Below are 19808 nucleotides of genomic sequence, written 5' to 3' on the forward strand. Positions count from 1 at the left end.
ATTACTCAGAGGAAACTTGAAGCTATTTGTCTCATTAGACAGGTCTGGATAGAAACTTGTTGAAAGGATGTTGCCAGTGAATGTCTCAAGAGGATTACTTATATGAGAAAGTGTTGACTGAAGACGTGTTTAGTTCCTCCACAGTTTGGAGCTGTCATTAATGTTTCAGTACGAGCCTCTCTGTCATTGTGATGCAGGATTTTTTACTGCCTGAAAGCCAAGTGTTCTCCTTTATGAGTTGTGACACTGTGCTCATTAAAATGAATCTCAGTACATCAGAATAATCTTCTTTCTTTCAATACTGCAGCTGAATTTATTTGTTCTTGAAATATAAGTAAACATGAGAATGTGTTTCTTATTCTGTGTATGTTGGTGGGAGGCATTCGAGTTAATGCTTTCACTCTTCAACCTCATCACGTGTGATTAAGTGGTGTCTCTGAGTAGCAAACAGGTATAAGGTATAAATTAATGTTAACCCACAGGCATTGGCTATAGTTAGCTTTTATGCTATAAAGTCAGAAGCCTGTCTACTTTTTTTTGACAAAATTTTTAGGAAAAATTTTAGATGCCACTGGGGAGAAAAGGACATCCAGTCATTTTTACGGTTACCGAAGTTCACTTTATTTGATGGAATGTGCTTTATTCAGCTCTTGTTTCTTTTTTTCTTTTTTTTTTTGTTAAATTTAATGATGATCAAGATTTTTTCCAGCACCACACTTTGCTACATACCCTGCACACTGCAGCTGGGAGTGCACCAGTTCTTAAGCCACAAAAACAATACAGATACCAGGACTTTGGTATCCGCCAATACTATAACTATGCCAATGTTTTACTATTAATTTCACATTCAGGGCTGCATGGTTGCGCAACGATTAGCACTGCAGCCTCACAGCAAGAAGGTCACCGGTTCAATTCCCAGCTTGGCCGGTGGGCCTCTCTTTGTGGAGTTTGCATGTTCTACCCGTGCATGCTTGGGTTCACGGGTTCTCCAGCTTCTTCCCACAGTCTAAAAACATGCTCATTAGGTTAATTAAACTCTCTAAATTGTCTGTAGGTGTGAGTGTGTGTGTGTGTGTGTGTGTGTGTGTGTGTGTGTGTGTGTGTGTGTGTGTGTGTGTGTGTGTATGGTTGTCTGTCTCTGTGTCAGCCTTGTGATTGACTTGCGACCAGTCCAGGGTGTACCCCGCCTCTTGCCCAATAACAGCTGGGATAGGCTCCAGCTGCCCGTGACCTTGAACAGGATAAGCAATTTGGAAAATGAACCAACTTTACATTCTCTATTCAGCTGCTGTAATCTCAGTCTCTGCCTGTAGTATACAAAGCCTTTTTAATTGTCTCTCTCACAGTAAGAACATGAGACGGTTTGCGTATGTACAAACCAGGTACAGTCATCGACTCAAATACACCAACCGAGCGGTATATGACCCCAGGCAACAAAACACACTTCAGTCAACTCTCCCTCACATTACTACTTAAACCGTCCATTTACACTGCATGTCACTGCACCAATGGGAGATGGAAATAAAACTAGGTTACTATATAGAGCTGGCTCTTACATCCTCCTTATCAATTCCCTGTGCACTTGAACACATCATAGAGATGTATGAACATTTTTCTGAAATGCTATCATGTTAGTTCTCACATGTTTCAGGATATAAAAATAACTCCACTGTCCTTTCCTTCCATAGGAAGAAGAAATTGATTTCATGGTCTGACAATGCTAAATTACACGAAAAAGATTAATTATCTTCATCATGATTTCAAATTCTCAAGAGAACTCAAAGATGTTACAATTCTCACATTCCCATAAAGATTTTAAGTTGCATATCATTCAGTCTAAGTGGGTATGAGCCATATATGTATGCTAGTTATTTGAAGTCTGGAGAATTGATTAGTTTCACAAATAATTCAGTTTCAATCTTTGATAATTATTGTTCCAATTCTACTGAAAAAAGTAGCAGAGTATTTGGGGATTCTTATATCAGTGCAAGGATCTTAGACCTTTAGATTTATTATGTTAACCTTTCCCTTTCCTAAATCTAAACAGGAAGCCAGTCCGAATAAACCTATTCGACCCCTTATCCTCACAGCCTCTTGTTCCAATGTGTGTGTCCTGTGATGTTACAAAAAGAACTGCATATTGTTCTTGTCTCTATCTCTGAACCTGAGCAACAGCCAAGATTTCAGTACCATATGCAGACAAAAGGTTGTTCTTCTACAGAAAAGAAAAGGATAATGTTTTTGTGCTCACAGACCTCTTAACCAACCAGAGACACACACAGTACAATCTGGGTGGTAAAACTAAATCCATTTGCTTTGGGCATATCATGCTGAAAGACAAGTCTTTGAGGGGATTCTGCTGTTATTCTTTGTGTGAAGCATATAATATCAATGCTACATTTATTCTGAGGGTATCCTGCATCAGTGTGCACCTTCAGACACATGAAAGGGAGGCTTAGGAAACCCCGTTCATGTCCCTTTGCTTTCACAGATTCTGAACAAGTCTTTTCATGGTGCTGTCATTAAGCTTTAGATTTTTTCTAACTAAGAAAAAGAAAACAGGAAAATAAATGTTGGAATTAATGACATTACAAAAGGTGTAAAATAATATGCAACATATAAGTGTCAAATGCTCTGAAGAGGTTTTATCTCTTGTGAGGAATTGCTATAACTTACACTGTGTCCCTCGTAGCAAAAGACTACTTCCACAGGCAGTGCTCACTGTTAGCCCAGCTACATGATCCAACAGATCCACTCCAGACATGTTGTGATGAAGAAAAAATATAAACCCTCTGTTTAATTTGTTTCCAAAACACATTTCTGCAGACAGGGAAAATTTGGCTGGTTAAAACACTAGTTGCATCTATTGAAAAAATGCAGGTAAGAAAACTGTATGCTTCCCTCACTAACAGGCACAGACTGAAACTGATGGAGAACAAAAAGTTAACAAACATCTGCCTCCACGTAAGAGACGTTAATGGGCAACTACACCTTTTTTCATTTTCTGAACACTTAATCTTAATTCTTAAATCAACATATTAACATTAAGCTCAAATTGCATATTTAGTCAATTGTTTCTTTTTGCCACTACATGCTCTTTCAGGAAACAAGCACTAGAGAGGGCAGCATGCTTAGTTACAGCATGTTCAACACCTGCTTTGGATGTCTGTGCAACATTAGCACCCTATGTAGTGACTGACAAGAAAAACAGAAATCTGCAACAAGGTTTAACTTCAGTATCAACTCATTTAGTTTAGAGTTAGTTTAGAGTTAGTGAAATCATGTGGTATCTAAAGACTCTTCACATCACCTGTTTCAAGATGGTTTCTGAATGCAGCTTCTTTTCATTAATGATAAAATGATGATTGATGATTGTGACATGCTGAGGGTTAGTAGTGGATTTTTGGATGAATTTAATTTTCACAGTGATGTGCTTGGAGGACATTGCTCAATTAAGTTTTGAGAATATATACATTCTATTTGTAAAGAATATATCACATTTTTATAATTATGTCAGAAGAAACGGTAAAAAATAGTTTATTCCAACTCTATGGGCAACAGTTTATTAAGTAGCTAATTTTTCTTAGCATGTTGTTCCATCCTTCATTTTATCATTTAGTTTAAATTCATGTAAACTTTGCTGTTAGATCACACAACTGTAGATAAATGATCTGAAATTACTGAGATCCATGTATCTGTTCTCTGTTAATGTGTTCGTCTGTGCAAAATGGTTTGCGAAGACAGCTCATTTAGCTCATTAAATGGCTTCTATTAGTTGCCATCTGTGACATACCTGGAGTTAGGTTGTAGGGCTTGTGGTCTAACTCATATCTGGTAATGTCAAACAAGGACAGACAGGAAAAGAGATAGATCTGAAATATTTAATGTGTGTTAATTGTTGTTGCTATGGCAGTGAGTGTCTAACAAAGTTCCACCTGTCACTGGAGACATGTTTATAGTATGATGATTCCTAGGCTGTGACATGTGAAAAAAGTCCAAGTTAAAAGGATCTTGGTCGTAATTAGTGATGACAATCATTGCTAGATCTAATTACATCTGGGCTGGATGAAGTGGTTCCTTGTTAAAAAGACTTAGTTCTTGAAGGCTACTTTTAAATCAGTGGAAACTGATTCATTACATTAGTCAAAGGGTTGCACGATTTATAACTGCAACTTGCTGTAGCCTACTTGAAAATAGTCAACACTGGCTAGAAATTTAACAAAGCTGTGTAAATTTCAAATAACTGTTTATTCATGGCTCCCTCATTGTAAACATGTTTATTGACTCTGGGTAAAACTATGTGTCTCTTCTTGTTCACTGTCCTGCTGAGAAGACAGCTTAACAAATGCCAAAACAGTTTCCTGTCTTTGCCAGTAAATGTCCCAATGCAGGAATAGATCATGGCAGCCCAGATATCTCTGAAAGATTCTTTATCTGGATTTTTCTATAAAGTCAACCACTTGTGGGCATGGAGAAAAATGACTACCAGAGTACTTCATAATTTTTTTTTCAATTATAACTTAAGGCAGACTGGAAAATCTTGCCAATTTTAGGTGTCACTCCAAACCTTTCAGTTGTCAAAGATTGGGATGACACTAATATGAAATTATAAATATTGAATCTCTTTATTTCTGTTCTCAGGTAACGCAAGGAACGGTGGGTTGTGAAACAAAGCAATAGCTGATAAGGAAGTAAGCTGACTGAGGAAAGAAGTACAGCACTATAAGTACTATAACAGCAGCCACAAAGCATAACTTTGATGGACCACAGACATGGAGGACCAATTTGGTGATCTGTGGCAACATTAAATTGTGTGCCAACAATGTGTCATGTAGACCATACCATAATCAGACAAAGAGAGGAGAAGAACTTGAACTTGAGAAATTGCTACTCCAGTGCAAGTACCAGGCATTCAAGCAGCTAATTTACATCTAGCTTGACCAACATTTTACATGATTGCTACATTCATGTTCGGCCACTAGATATTTTGTGAGATATCCAGTTTTGAGATTACAGCCCTGGATTGTCCATCAGTAGAATCTGGTGTTGTGTGTTATCCATGTTGTAGAAATTGTTGAAAAACTGGTCTACAAGTTTTGTCCTTGGGTACTTTAAGCATATTGTAAGCCTACATTGGATTACCCTTTCAGCAGCAGCATCAATATTCTTGCTAATTAAGATTTAGTCCAATGTTGTCCCCTGTTTAGCCCTTTGTCACCACAGTGTAAGGGATCTGCATTGATTTTATATTCTCATTTCTTTTTAATTGCACGGATGGTGTCCCAGTGTAACTCGACCTTCCCACAATCCCCCAGTTCATTTGTGATTAAGAGTTTCTTTTCTAATACACCAAGCTGCTTTTGAAAAACAAAAAACAGGCTTGAAATTAACCACACAGTGTTCAGATGAAAGCACACAGTTACCACATATCAATAGACACATAGACAGGGTTAGTTACACACATATAAAGTGAAACGCAAAAGACATAATGTGAACTTATCAAGCAATGTCAAAGATTCAACTCTGCATTCAATCCAAACAAGAGACAGAAAGCACTTGTAGATAGTCTCTGGCACATCACAAAAAACAGCATATGTTTTTAACGTATTTTATAACGTATTTTCTGCACTATAAGGCGCACCTAAAAGCCTTTAATTTTCTCAAAAGCCAACGGTGCACCTTGTAATCCGATGCGCCTTATATATGGATCAATATTGATTAATCATGGCTACCATGTTCATGGGGAATCGCCGAAGTAACAGCAGTAAGACCCGGTAAAGAGGAATTCTGCTAAGTGCTAATGTTAGCTCACAGGCTGGCCCAGGCTTCTTCTCTTGTTATAAATTAGAGCAATACAGCGCTCCCCGAAAGGTCTGGCATGTGAAATGATCTCTGGAAACTGTTTTTGTGGACGGCAGAAACGGCTTCGTCTTTACAGCGCACAGCACAGAAAATAGTAGGATAGGCAATGTGTGTCTCCGTGTGGATGTAGCCTGAGTTTGACTGACTTATCTGACTGTTTCGTTGACATTCCCTTTAGTGCAGCTCTATCTAGTGGATGCATAACGCAACCCCAGCCACTACTAAAGCTTCTATTCTATGCCCCTTACGCAGAATTCACACAGGAGGCGCCGCACGCGGAACGGAAGCGCCGCAAACAGCAGTTTCGGATCAGCGCTGGGGTTACCCTATGTAACTGTTCACACAGCACGCGCGCAGGAATGGCTCACGCTCTGAAGTGCCTCCGCTCCGCTTCTCTCTTTTTTTTTCCACAAGCCGCGCGCCCCGCAAGCACCAGTTGTAAAGTTTGGACAGAGCAGACGGACACGTCCGATCACTGTCGAGCTGAGTCGATGTCTGATCGGCACATCAGAGCGCAGCAGAAAACGCTTCATGTGTGAACAGCCAAGTGCCATGTGCGCGCGGCGGCTCCTGTGTGAACTAGGCATTACACTGAGTTGCGCCCTATATGTGAAAACAGTTTTCATATAGGCCATTCATTGAAGGTGCGCCTTATACTCCGAAGCGCCTTATAGTGCGGAAAATAGGGTATCCGAAAATATTGTGTTTTTGTTCTCAAATTAAATCACAGTAATATCTGGATATTAAACAAAAGTGATTTTCACTTTTATCTTGAAAATAGCAGACCACCTGGTGTGCTTTTTCAGCCTGTTACTTTCAACTTACACTGAAAAAGTAATGACTTTTCATATTCATTTACCACCATAATAGACCTTGTAATAAATTTGAAATGTGTCAAAAGCTATCTTTATCGCCAACAGGAAGGACCCCATACTGCTTGAAACTTCATGACTTTGTAGCATCACAACTACTCATCTGTTTGCAGCATATTTCCTTGGTTTTAAGTAACCTAATTACAGAAACACTTACAGCCATCTGACAAAAAACAAAATTTCCCTGCAAAGACAGGTATGATGATAACAAAGCAACAGTAAAAAAAGACAGGTGTCGCTATTTCAGTCTGATATTTAAAGCAGCAAACTGATTAAAGCACACCAGGTGGTCTGTTTAAAGGTTCATATTGTCCTAGTTCATAATTAAACTTCCAAAAATAGCTTGATGTATTGTAAAACTTCTACCTGAGAAGCTACAATATAAGATTTTCTGCTTAACTGACCATCAATCATGTACACAATTTATTCTATAAATCCTTGTCAGGTCATGTTGGATACTCATGAAGTGAGCATTACACCGCCATGTCTGGCTAAATTTGACAAAAGCAAAAGTAAAGATGAGTGAGAGAGAAATGTGAATGAGGGAAATTGAGTTTTATGGGTGCTGCAGGCTTTGAAACAGCTGGCATGTGAGATGTGGAGGAGATAACCCCACATCTTCTACAGATGTAACCCCCTCAAACAGAGCTAAGGGAACACATTAAACCAGGTTACAGACAACAGGGGATGGAGAAAATTAATGTTTTAAGTTTATGGCTTTACTATAGGACAGATGTGGGCTCCTTGCTTGAGGATGAGGAGAACTACATGTGTTGTGGGAAGGTTTTGCTTGCATTTTTAGATTTGAAGTACATCCTTTTTAAACAAAGGTCTGTTAACAAAGCAAATGAAAGTATAATGATGATGTATTAAAGAACCATGTCTTCAAGAAATAGGTTGGTGGGTAATTAAGGAGGTCATTTAGATTGATTCTTTGATTTTCTAAGATTGCCATTGTCAGGAACACTAATCATATTAGAGTGGTTGCAAAAGGCCTTCTAAAACAAAAATTATTTTAAGACTGCATATTTCATCCATTTTCATACAAATATAAACAAAAAATAGGGGTTATTTTTTACATAAAACCATATCTTCTAGACCCCCGAGGTGCCAGGATAACAATCATCAGTGGTGACAGATTAATTTAAAAAGCACATACATTCACATGGGTGGTCTAGTTTTCTACTGATCAGTTAAATCAAGAACCTTTGGCTTTTTTTTCCTTTTTCAGATTGGCCTTTTATTGTAATATCTAAAGGCAGGGGGTTTTATGTCACTACTATTTTTGGGGTTGAAAAGCTTAAGAGCAGATCTGAGATATAACCGAGTGTTTCCTTTTTATCTCTAATAACAGACAAAAAAAAACAAAAAAAAAACATTCTTTTACCCTGAATGTAATCAAAGGCTTTTTGAGGTGTAAGCATTGGTAGAAACAGTCAAGCCAGTTTATATGCACAACCAAAATACATAACTTAAGTCTAATTTAATAAGTATAAACAGAAATGTTACACATATTTTTAAAGTACAGTAAAATATGTAGAGAAAGATAGGTAGAATACAAAGACCATGTATTGTATATAAAGTCTAAATGGCAGTGAGATTTGTAGATTGGATTTCATACCTGTACATCTATTTAAAATATGCTCATACAGCAGCACATGAAACTTAAACTAAACCTGCCTTGAACTTTATCCAGCTCGAGCATAAAAAAAAGTCTTATACATAATTCAGACTGCAGTCGTGCGTTAAAAGGCTGTAAACAGTTCTGGGTAAAAGAGCTGACAACATTACCACACATTTCAAACTGACAGCCACTTGTTGTGTGTGAGTGACATTATGGCAGTAGGCACTGTCAACAGCCTTGTTCTTATGCTTACAAGCATAGGGTTATCATGCTCAGAATAAGAATGGAGGCTTTTAATACAAGACGTGTCAGAGAAAAGTAATAACCCAAATGTGTTTATGAGTCCCAGAAAAGGTACATTACAAAGAGTGCTGGTGGGTGAGAGTTATTGAGTCTGATTATGAGACAGAAGTTGGAGCTTTTACAAACTGTTCAGATGACAGAAAAGCTCAAATAAGGTGGAGCCAGGTAAACAATAGACTGTTTTTATATCCCATCCTTTTATGGCACATATTGTTTTCTCTTTCTACACTATGGGGAGAGAGTAACTTTAAAAAGTACTGACAATGATCTATTTTGCATTACAGGTAAGACAACTTGTTGTTGTTGTTGTTGAAGGTGATGCAGCTTCCCCACTTTTCTTCTATAATAAGATGGAGCCTGTCCCAGCTGAGTCTTAGGTAATCCTTGTGCTGCCTCAATGAAAGTGGTAAATGTAGCTCTCTGGTGAGAGTGAGCTCTTCAGCTGAGCCCTGTTCATTACCCTGTTACTGTGCAGGGAGCTGTCTGGTAAATGGCTGTATAATGGCCCTTTGCTTCCACTGCAATCACCCTGCACATTCCTCTGAATGCTTCATGGCGCACAGAACCATGTGACTGAAAAAACACTATTAACCCACCAATAACAGGAGACCTTTCATTCTCACATAAGACCTTTTGCCTTTCTTACCTTATTTAGAATGATCTAACTTCATGTCAGGTGTGTGGCTCGGCAGAATGACCTGAATATGCACTCCTGTATTTACCATGGGGAGATAAAGCTATTTTTTCCCGCAGCAATTCAGAACAAGTCATAAAACCAAGACACCCAAATAAACTTTGCAAAAAGTAAGGCTAATTGTGATTGGAAGATTAGCTGTTTGGTGTTACAATGCTTCTTGGCAATAAATCTTGTACTGTCGGAAAGCCTGTCTATCTCCCTTACAGGGACCTGACTGGCAGCACCTTGGGGTACCAAAACCTCAAAACAAGAGTCAATAACAACAACATAGTAAACTGTTTGGCATTAGCAGCAAATATTTCATGGGTGCAAGCCTCATACTGAGCTCTGCTGCTCATCTCACAAATGCAGCATGTTCTTTGCAAATGTGGCACCATTAAAAAGGAAAATAACAGGCTTCCTAACAGTTAAAGAGTTAGCATTATTACAACGAGAAATAATCAACCAAACACAAATTGCCTTGCTTTTTGAGCTATGTTCAGTTAACAATGAGTAACCCAATATTTTTTCTGACAATTTTGCCTGTGAAACAGCACAAAGTGTCTGAGCCTTAAACATGCATGTTGCTAAAGAATAGTAAGAGCTCTATGGGGAAATATCAAAAGAAGGGCATGAAGATGGGAGGGTTTCATATAATTATGACTGAAGATATTTTGCACAATTTATTTTTCCATTTCACTGTATTTACCCCGCAAAAATACAACAGGATTTACTCCATAAGCACACCGAACTCATGTCATGAAAATTTACAATCATTTAAGCACAGCTGTATCAAGACAAATCATTTAGATTTCCGGCTAAGTCTACCCTGTTTTATGTTTCTCAATATTCAAGATCAAGATTCAAGAATTTATTGCCATGTCAAGCAAGTTGATAGGAATTTGTCTTGGTTCCAGCTCAACATGAACAAACAGTAAACAGACATTCCACAAAGAGACAGGGATCGCAGTACAACAATCAAAAGTAACAAGCACCACCAGCGAGAAGTGCATACAGTTAAGTTCTATTCTTTTTTTGTCTATTCTGAAAGGCTTTTAACACCTTGCAGCTATGTCTTACCTTTCTAAGTATTTTTTGTTTGTTTGTTTGTTTGTTGTTTGTTTGTTTTACTTGTATTTAAATTGTAATTTCTAACACTGCTGTGCACTTTGGGTACCTTTTTGGTTACAGCTAAAGGCTACAGAAAAAATGATTGATTGCTTGACTGATTTAATACCAATGGTTGTCGTTAAAAGAGTTTTATCAGCGCAGCGGTGTTTTGCGTTTATTTAAATTTCATTCTTTTATTTTCCAGACCATACACATTGATTCACAAAATTCTCTGCTTGCACTAGCCAAAATGGCAATCTTGATTTCCTGTCCTCCTGCCTGGTGTTAACAGAGTCTTTGAAACTATTATAAAACACAGCATGTTAAAGAAGGAGTAAACAGGAGAAAGCTAAATCAAAAAGAAGCTCTGAATGATATGAGCTTAATGACTGAGGATTTGGGATAAACATGAGCTAACTGAGCTTCTTACCCAAAGTAAGCTGTTTTTTTTAAAGTTTTGCAGACTTTGAAGTAAGCACTGGGATGGTGCTGCAAGCTGAATTCATGATTAACTTGTTATCATTCATGGGTTATTGTGCTGAGCTAAATGCAAGCTAAAGCTGGCTTACAATTTATGATTGCCCCAAAAACTCAAGAGGTAATGCTTTTCCTCAGCATCAAAATGACAGCAAAAGTACTGCATTTATTCATGACAATTTATTGTTGGGTGTTTTCTCTCTGGAAAACTTCTGTCCTGATGAAAAACATTTATATTCTTCTGTTGGATTCCAATCATTCACATTTCCATAACTTTACTTCACTTTTTATTTCTCAATTAATCACAAGACTTACTGTTTACAAGTATTCATCTGGTCTGTGAAGCAGCACTTTGTGACTGTATAATTGTGTTGTTGTTTCCTCCCTCTCTGTCTCAGGTGGTCTCATAACAGTCTAGACTAAAACAAAATCAGCAAAAGAAATGTTCAGTTAGGCTACAGTTAAAGCCAATAAAATAAATAAATAAATACAATCTGCCATCGTTTCAACTTTCCTTTTACTGTAATGAAGTCGGATCATGGTGTTTTATATCCGAAAGCTATATGAGAGCCCATCTAAAAGGCCTTGATTTATTCTACTGCTCTTTTCTGTCTTTTCCAGACAATCAATAGACACTATCAGGTAAACAGATATTACTGGCATGTGTCTAAACTGAATTATAAGGGTTTTGAGGCTCATTGATTTCAGACGTATTGCATTTTGAATAATGTTATTGAGGAAATCAAAACACTCTTTGTCCTCAAACACAAGCAATGTCCTGTAAAATATTATGTCCTGTGAAGGTGAATAAAATTTTGTTTTACCTACTTTGGTATGGATTACAGGCTCTGTCTCAATCCTTATGAAATACATACAACAGAAATGTAATCACAGAACATTCAACCTATACTTAGTTTTGATACTGTTATTATATTCATCCAATCAAGACGAAAACCACAAGTGCTCCCCCTAAACCTGTTTCTTTTTGTAGAAATCAAGGTGGCACAAAACTCTGGATACTAAATCCAGGCTGTCTCATTATGTGAGAGCATTTTTAGACATGGAAAAATCTGCTCCATGGGTTGTTTGCACAGACACCTCTGTGTTGATTTCTAGAGACCACAAATAATTTACATCAAAGGCCACACACAAAAAGGGTCTCTATAGGATATTATTACATTTCAACTCTCATTCTACCAACACCTCTCAAAATCTAACCTAAATTTCAGCAAAATGCCACCCATGGTGCTAGTGTTCTTTGTATTTAAATAATGATTGACTTAACTCAGCATTTAATTGATCTGAGCCATTGATAACACTAAGAAACTCAAGGTTAAGGGGGACAATAGGGTCTGACTCCAACAATTCCTCACAAACTAATATACATTTGCGATTTAAGCAAAATGTCTCAACTACCATTCCAGGTATGATGAAAAGGCTTTCATGCAGTTATGTTGAAGGAAGGATGAATGGAGTCGATATCTGGTGGCATTCAAAGGAAAAGCTGGTACATTAGGAGCATGAGCTTAACTGAGTGGTATGCTGAGCTATATGCACCTCCCTTTTGTACCTCTATGGACATTTAAATCTAGGAGTATTTCAAGTGAAGCAGCAGTCTAGTTTCTCTTTGCATAATTGAACCGGCAAGTTATTGATGCACTATTTTTACTTTAAAGTCCACATTTAATATTCTGGTTACAGCGTACAATTTCTGCAACATGGTGAGGATTTATTTTGGCCTCATTTTGGATTTGCTGTGAGAGCAAGCTCACAGGCGTCTTTGGCTTTAATGAAACACGGACCTGGCTTCTTCATGTAGAAAGTTTTCAGTTTAATAGTTCTTTCACACAGATGCATATGTCCATGGAAGGTAAGTCAGATGAAAGCCCTACAGCTAAAGCTTTGATTAAGGCACAAAAACACTGTTTTCCCTGCTAAAAGTTTCTGAAAGCATTCACTTCCACTCATCAGCCTCAGAGCATATAGTTTACACAGATGGGTATGCGCTCTTTCACTCTTTCTTGTACAAACTCTTGAATGGCTTGTTTTCATATTATCCACTGAGTTGTGAATTCTCTGTGAGCAGCCGCCAACTCATGCAAGGCAGAGGAAAAAAACAGAACACTCTTTACTTTAAAGAGGCTGTGCAGATTTCCAACTAAACTAAAAAAAAGTCTCACTTTTACATAGATGCCAGATCATAATCCACAATTTAAAATGAGATTATCAGTGCCAAACGTGTTATTCTCAATGCTATTTCTCAGCTTCCCGATCGGGTCAGACAGCACTATGTTGAAGTCTCCATGACAACATCGGCTAATGAAGTTTAGCAGTGAGAAGAACAAGCTCTATGTTTTTTTCTGCTGAAATAATTTCTTGGATTAATTTTAGTGTAACAGTGGACACTGGAGATAGACTGGCAAAAAGAAAAAGGACTGAAGAGCAGAGGAAAGCTAAATGGGAGGGTGATAGAGCACAGGTAAAAGGCCAAAACAAAGGCTTAGCTGTTTGTACCTCTATGGACATATAAATCTGAAAGAGTAGTTCAAGTGAAGCATAAGTTTCTCTTTGCATAATAGTTTTTAGTCTAAATTTAATTTTCTGGTTACTACAGTGGTCTGTTCAAACTTGTTTCATGATAAAATGAGGGGTAAGCTGCTCCCCTTAACAAGGTTGTAGTTGATAGATGAGCACTACAGAACATAACCAGGATTCACGTCTCAGAGCACTGTCTTAGAGGCTGTGAGTAGCGCTGAATATAACCGGCTACTTAACTACAGCATAAACTGAGTTTACAAAGTTTGCCTCTTGTCACATTATTAACAACATGGCTATGTAAAAAGTTAATAAATACATTACCTTGCCGCGTTGTGCCCAGTAAAAAGCTGTCTTACACAAAGATGTAGTAAACAGTGTTTAAAAGAAGACCTGCTCTTCATTAATTTGCTTCAGAGTAAAAGTATGCTGTGGTAACAGTCCCGTCCTCATGACAGTGGGTGCAAGTGCTCATGGGAAACAAAGTCTTTATCCCTGAAAAGCACTTGCTTTTCCAGATGCTACAAGTAGAGTAACCTACCTGCCTCAGCCAGCCAAAGTATTTGGATTTCCAAAGATGCCTTACAGCAAAAGTGCAAAGCCTTTTAATTCAGCTAGAAAATTTTCTTTTACTTTTTGGAAACCAACAAATTTAGCCTGAAAGTGTCAACATAGCTGTAAAACCCCATGGGTCATGTAAAAAAAAAAAAACCTTCTGCGCATGACTAGAAAATGATTCTTCTGCTCACTGATACTAATGAAATCCTTTAGAGACAACGTGCTGCTAACTCCAGAATCGTCTTTGAGAATAAGAGATGGCATCCAACATGAGCTGATCTGAATGCTGTGGCAAGAGCAGTTACTTTCTCTCTCACAGATATCTGTCTGTGCGTTCTGGGGATAATTAACAGACTAATGAGCAGCGATGCACAATGTATCCACACAGGGATGTAACGTCCATTCCCATGGTAAGGGCTTTCCTGCAGAGAGCGATTCATCACAAAATAAGGAAAATAAATACAACAGATGCAAATTATTCTGTATGAGCAGTGTTCAGTGTAATGATGTGACAAAGGCACAACTAGAACAGACAAAGTGCATGCAGTGATGGTAATGTGTGTATTAGTGTTGTAATGTTGAGTGTGAAGTCTGTTCTAGTATATGAGCATCAATCACAATCTATCACAGCTGATTGCTAAGTGGACGGGCTATACTTCATAGACAAGGCTTTTCAATAAATAAACCAAGTGCTCTGCAGTCAGATCTGAAATGGCCTGTATGGGAAAACAAAAAGGAGTGGGTCGCTATGTTGTTTCAGTCACTCTTTTAGAGAATGCAATGCAATCTAGACTGGTTTGAGCAGATGATCAGTCAAAAGTAGCAGCAGGAGTTTGGAACTCTGGAGAAAAATACTGGCAGCAAGTATTTTATCTCATAAAAACAACCAAAAAAACATTTAAAAAAAAAATCTCTGTCTTTTCATTTAAGCAACATAGGAGTCCACTGACAATACATTGCATGGTCAGAAGTTGGTCCCATGCAATCGCTTGCTATTGGATACTTTCAGTGACCAAAAAAAGAGTTGTTCTGCATGTGAACCAAGCCTTTAGCCTAATTTCACCACTTTTCAAACCATTTTTTGACACAACTAAACATGACTAGATAATTAAGGGAAAGATAAGTGCTTGCTTTGGCTTATCAAGGCAAAATCAAGTTACAAAGAGTTATATTAAAAAATAAATAAATAAAAAAACATGTTCAGGCATCCAGTTATCAAAGCACTGGGTGATTTTTTTTAGATATCATTGGCCAATTAAACAAAAATCTGCAGTACATAAGACACTTAAGGACACTGTGTAAGACTTAGTATAAGCCCAAAATAATGACTCCTGCTAATGTTGGCTTAACAGGCCTGCTCATTAAAAAACTACAGAGTGTGTTGTAAAGTAATGAATATTCAGTTCTGCATTGTCCCCTGTCCCATCTGTATTTTGTTGGGAATTTGAGACTGATGAGCCTCGACTGAATGTGACACTGCAATCAACTGATGTATAATGTAGATGACAATTCCTGCACTGAGGAAAACAGATTATTTTTGTATATTGCTTGACTTCTCACTGTTACAGCAGTCAGAAAAGTTGAAATGATTTTTGGCTATCTTAAGAAAGAAATCATGTTAGCCTGAACAACAAAAGAAAGATTACAATGACTGCACTCTGCGCCCCTCCCTCCTTCTGTAGGACAGAGACAAAGGTGCTGACTCATCTTGAAGCCTCCTCTGCTTCTCCCCTTTTCAGGTCAGCCATTATCATATTGAATTTGCATCAAATCCTCACCGTCCCAAAACAGGAGCAGCACCTTTCTTATCATTCCATGCATGTTCTCTCACAAGCAAATCCTGGTATAATTCTCTGCACTGTATCTCAGAGCCCACGTCACTCTGCCTCCTTAGGTCGAAAACATTAACTGAACACTCAGAGTAAACTATACCCTGTCATGAAGATGATACTCATGAAGCTTTATTGTAATATGTTATGATAATAGTAGTAAGTTATAGTTGTTTTTATATTTTCTTTGCGATATAAGCTTCTTTTGAAATGTTTTATGGCTCTGATGTTTGAGAATTAGATTGTATTGTAGATACACAAAAATCATCAGACTTTAATGCAAACTAGTGTGACTTCATGTTTCTTTACATTGCTGTCTATGAATGTTCCTGATGACTTTTCCCATCGTAGAGTTTCAACTAAACATCTCCACCATGTTCTAGTTTTGGCCCATTTCCTTCATTCATGCTTAAACATCCTGTCTCCTTGTATTCTTCAAACGACCTCTTTTCAACTTCCCCTGTGGGTTCCACTTGAAGGCCCGCCTTGTGATGCAGCTATATGATGGTTTTCTCAAAGTGTGTCTGATCCATCCCCACTCTCTGCCTTTAATCTGAATTTAACTGGCATTCATTGCATGTTTCCATTATCTTTCATTCGACCTAGACAAGAGGTTTGAAAACTACGAGGAGAAAAAGAGAACGCACAGACACAGCGCACTTTTTTTTTTAAGTCAGCCTGACTTTCACTATCCAAGGAAGTCATTATTTCTGTTGCCCACAGAGCATAAAAGTCCATAAAACTGCTTACAAATCATAAAAAATATAGGCACTTCGCTTGACTGCAGAAACTGGCAGAAAATCAACATTCAAGTTGGGTTCAGTATCCCAGTAATTGAGCGACAGTGGTCTGTATATCTTTGAGTACTTTGCAAACAGGAACTGCTGAAGGGTTACTTGGCATCCGTTTTGTGTGTAGGGAAATACCAAAATTCATTTCATGTTTATGTCTGTAAATTAAATGAATAATAAGTGAAATAAATTTGAAGTTTAACAGTTGCATTTTTGCAGTATGTCGTACTTACCGTGTCCTGTCTCTTATAGTCATTATATCTCTGATACTGTTTTCTTACCCCTGGTTGTGGCATTTATTTTATGACACAATTAGGAATGAACATTTATTTTACTGTAGACCTGTAATCCTTCTCGCATGTTTTCTTTGATTTACAGCACAGTCACCTTCCAGGCATTATAGCCCAGGTTCATGACTACTACCATAATGCCATAATACTCAGCTATACAATATGCAGAATTTTGATCCTGTAAGACTAATAGAGGCATCTGAACGTTAACTTGCAAGAATGACTGAAGCATGATGGTGCTAGCTCTGCTAACATTAGCTGCATATTTCATCAGTTTTGCTGTTCTTTGACTGTTATACATGTGTTTTGTTAGTTTTCAGTTGTCAGTTACAGAATTTAAACTTGTTAAATCAACGTGAACCACCAGCATTAGCCACTCTGGGACAATTTCAAGCAAATGAACTCCATTTTAACGAAGTTACTATGGCTGATCTTATTTTGCTCAAAACCTTTGGTTTGATCTTAAGAGACAAAATATGCAAGACAACTGGACAGTGCCTGTGTTTCTTAATTGTAATACGTGAGTAAGATTTTGCACTTTATTTGTGAATCAATTTCTACACTGTGAACTGCTGTTTTCTATTGACTTATTGTTTGTAAACTGAGTCTTATAATGACAATCATGCTGTGTACGACTTTTAAGCCGTGTGCTGCTGCTCTCTTGGCCAGATCACCATTGAAAAAATGAGATCTTGATCTCAATGGGTTTTTACCAAGTTTTCAACTAAGTTCTTTTTCATGATGGCACTGCACCCTCACCAACAATATTCCCATAATAAAAATTGTGCTAATGTTATTTCATGTCTGCCAATCTAGAAAAGCAAATATAACAATCTTAATAATACTTTAACTCATCTTAGTGTTGGACAATAACTATAGGAAAAATATCACTACATTGATTAAAAAAGTTTTAGTTTTCTATGCCATACTGTTATTGCTCATTTGCTGCTGATTAAGCATGAAATTATGGAGTTACTGGAGTTCTATTTGGACATGCAGGGAAATATCAGATCGGGAAGAAGAAAAAGACTGTTTAAAATAACTGATTTTTTTTTTTAATTTAAAAAAGAATTTGCATTAAGATATACCCTTTGAAGGCAGGTTTCTTACACTTGAATATGCCAACATGTACCCCTTAGGATCTAAAATATTAAAATTTAAAAAATAGTTGATCAGCTAAATGGGCTTATCGTTTGCATTGAGCTTGATTCAGCTCCAAAAAAGAAAAAAAAAAAAAAAACAAGACCATAACAGTTATTTGAACTTACATGATATATGAACATACACTATCAAAAACTAAAGCCTGACCACATCAAAACGTTTTGAGACCACTGTCAGCAATCAGTTTGGATTTAAGTGGAGGCCAGAAATCGAAATCAACACATCTAAACTCTTGAAGGCAACCCAACAACCGCAAAGTTTTACATTGCAACATAAAAGAGGTAGGCGTACTTACTTGGTGTTATCAATGTCACGTAGATGTCCGTCAAAGAAGTTAAGACGATCCACTTGCTGCTATTGTTGGTGAGTTGGTCCGTATAATCCTGACAGCCACCCGAATGCATCTCCAAATTATTGCGCAAGCTCAAACTAACCATAACTTTTCATGAAGAAAAATGAGTCGTTTCTTCTTTCTGTCCTGTCAGGATGAATGCAACCCCACATTAACTTGGCAATTTGGGTTAACTTGAGTGTTGTTGCGTCCCCTATAAAGTTAAAATACCGTTGCAAACACGACGGTGATCCCGCTGCAGCGTGCTTAAGTCATTATCTCAATTTTGGGTTGCAGGTGTGGCCTTCTCACCCACGTGCCCCTGTTTCCATAGTGACTGCCACCTTAAGGGCCCAAATCGTTCCAATTGAAATCTTTCCAGTCTTTCTTATACCGTTACTATGAAGAATTTTGCCAGATTTGCCCCATCAAAAACCACAGTCTATTATTTTTTCTATTGAACAGGAGTCTACCTTTGATTCTCCCCCATGTTTTTATGAAGTCTGGCTTTTAGACAACTGACAGCTCTGTTTGAGTCCTGTTTTCTTGTTTTGACCCACATCACTCAACAAATGTTTTAAATGAGAACAAAATGTGTTGACTCCAGGAGGGGTTTTTATATTGTTATTTTTAATTCTGAATAACGACCAGCAAACATAAACCAAGCATTCACATTGTCATTTATTGCTTATCAATTTATTTTATTCATAGGCACATCAGGGTGAAACACCACAGTTTCAATTCAGACTATGCAAGCCTGAGACATTCTGCGCTGATGTGAGTCCACAGAAAGGCGACTCTCGGGCATGTTGTTTACTCAAAAACATCATGCTGCAGTTGTCAAAGGCTTCTTTCTTCCCAAGGTTTCAAGGCACACATTTCACCAAACAATCTTGTTTCTGAAGTCAAGTGCAAAGAAATGAAAGTCTGATTCAAATTTCTCAGGTGTTGTTCAAGGTAACTTGCAATTGTTGCCAGCAAGGTGATTTTCTCAATTTTCAAGAACCCAGAGTACATGTTCTAGTTCTGGACAGACATCATAAAGTGTTTAAAGTTTCATTTGCTATAAAACTATAAAGAAACAATTTGGACATCCACAAAAGCATCCATGCATTTGGCTGAGCTTCAGGTACAACAACTTTCAAGGTAATAGTGGTCATGAATTTTACAATAATCTCCTGCACTAGCTTAGCCTTTTTTCTTGCATGTCAACAGACACTAATACAAACCATTTTAAAGGCATTTAGAGAGGCACATCAAGATCAATTCAGTCATTTCCCACACGTCTAATGTCGTGTTGCCCTTTCTCTTTGGGTCCATTGAGCTGCCGCTTAGCTCAAACATAGAAGTTGCATTAAAATGCAATGATAATTGAAGAATTTCCCAGGT

General features: G+C 37.7%; 1 protein-coding gene across 1 annotated transcript in view; it reads right to left on the bottom strand.

Annotated features, from left to right (window-relative positions):
* Positions 1-18718, bottom strand: part of gpc6a (glypican 6a) — a 257930-nt gene extending 239212 nt beyond the window's left edge. Inside the window, exon 1 of the mRNA XM_074666146.1 lies at positions 18384-18718. Within this exon, the coding sequence (XP_074522247.1) occupies positions 18384-18525 (142 nt within the window). The 5' untranslated portion in view covers positions 18526-18718. The remainder of the gene's footprint in view (positions 1-18383) is intronic.
* Positions 18719-19808: the final 1090 nt, after the last annotated feature.

Source organism: Halichoeres trimaculatus, unplaced genomic scaffold (genome assembly GCF_033239565.1).
Source record: "Halichoeres trimaculatus isolate MK-OKI-2021-1 unplaced genomic scaffold, fHalTri1.1 fHalTri1_scaffold_3, whole genome shotgun sequence".
NCBI classification, from domain to species: Eukaryota; Metazoa; Chordata; class Actinopteri; order Labriformes; family Labridae; genus Halichoeres; species Halichoeres trimaculatus.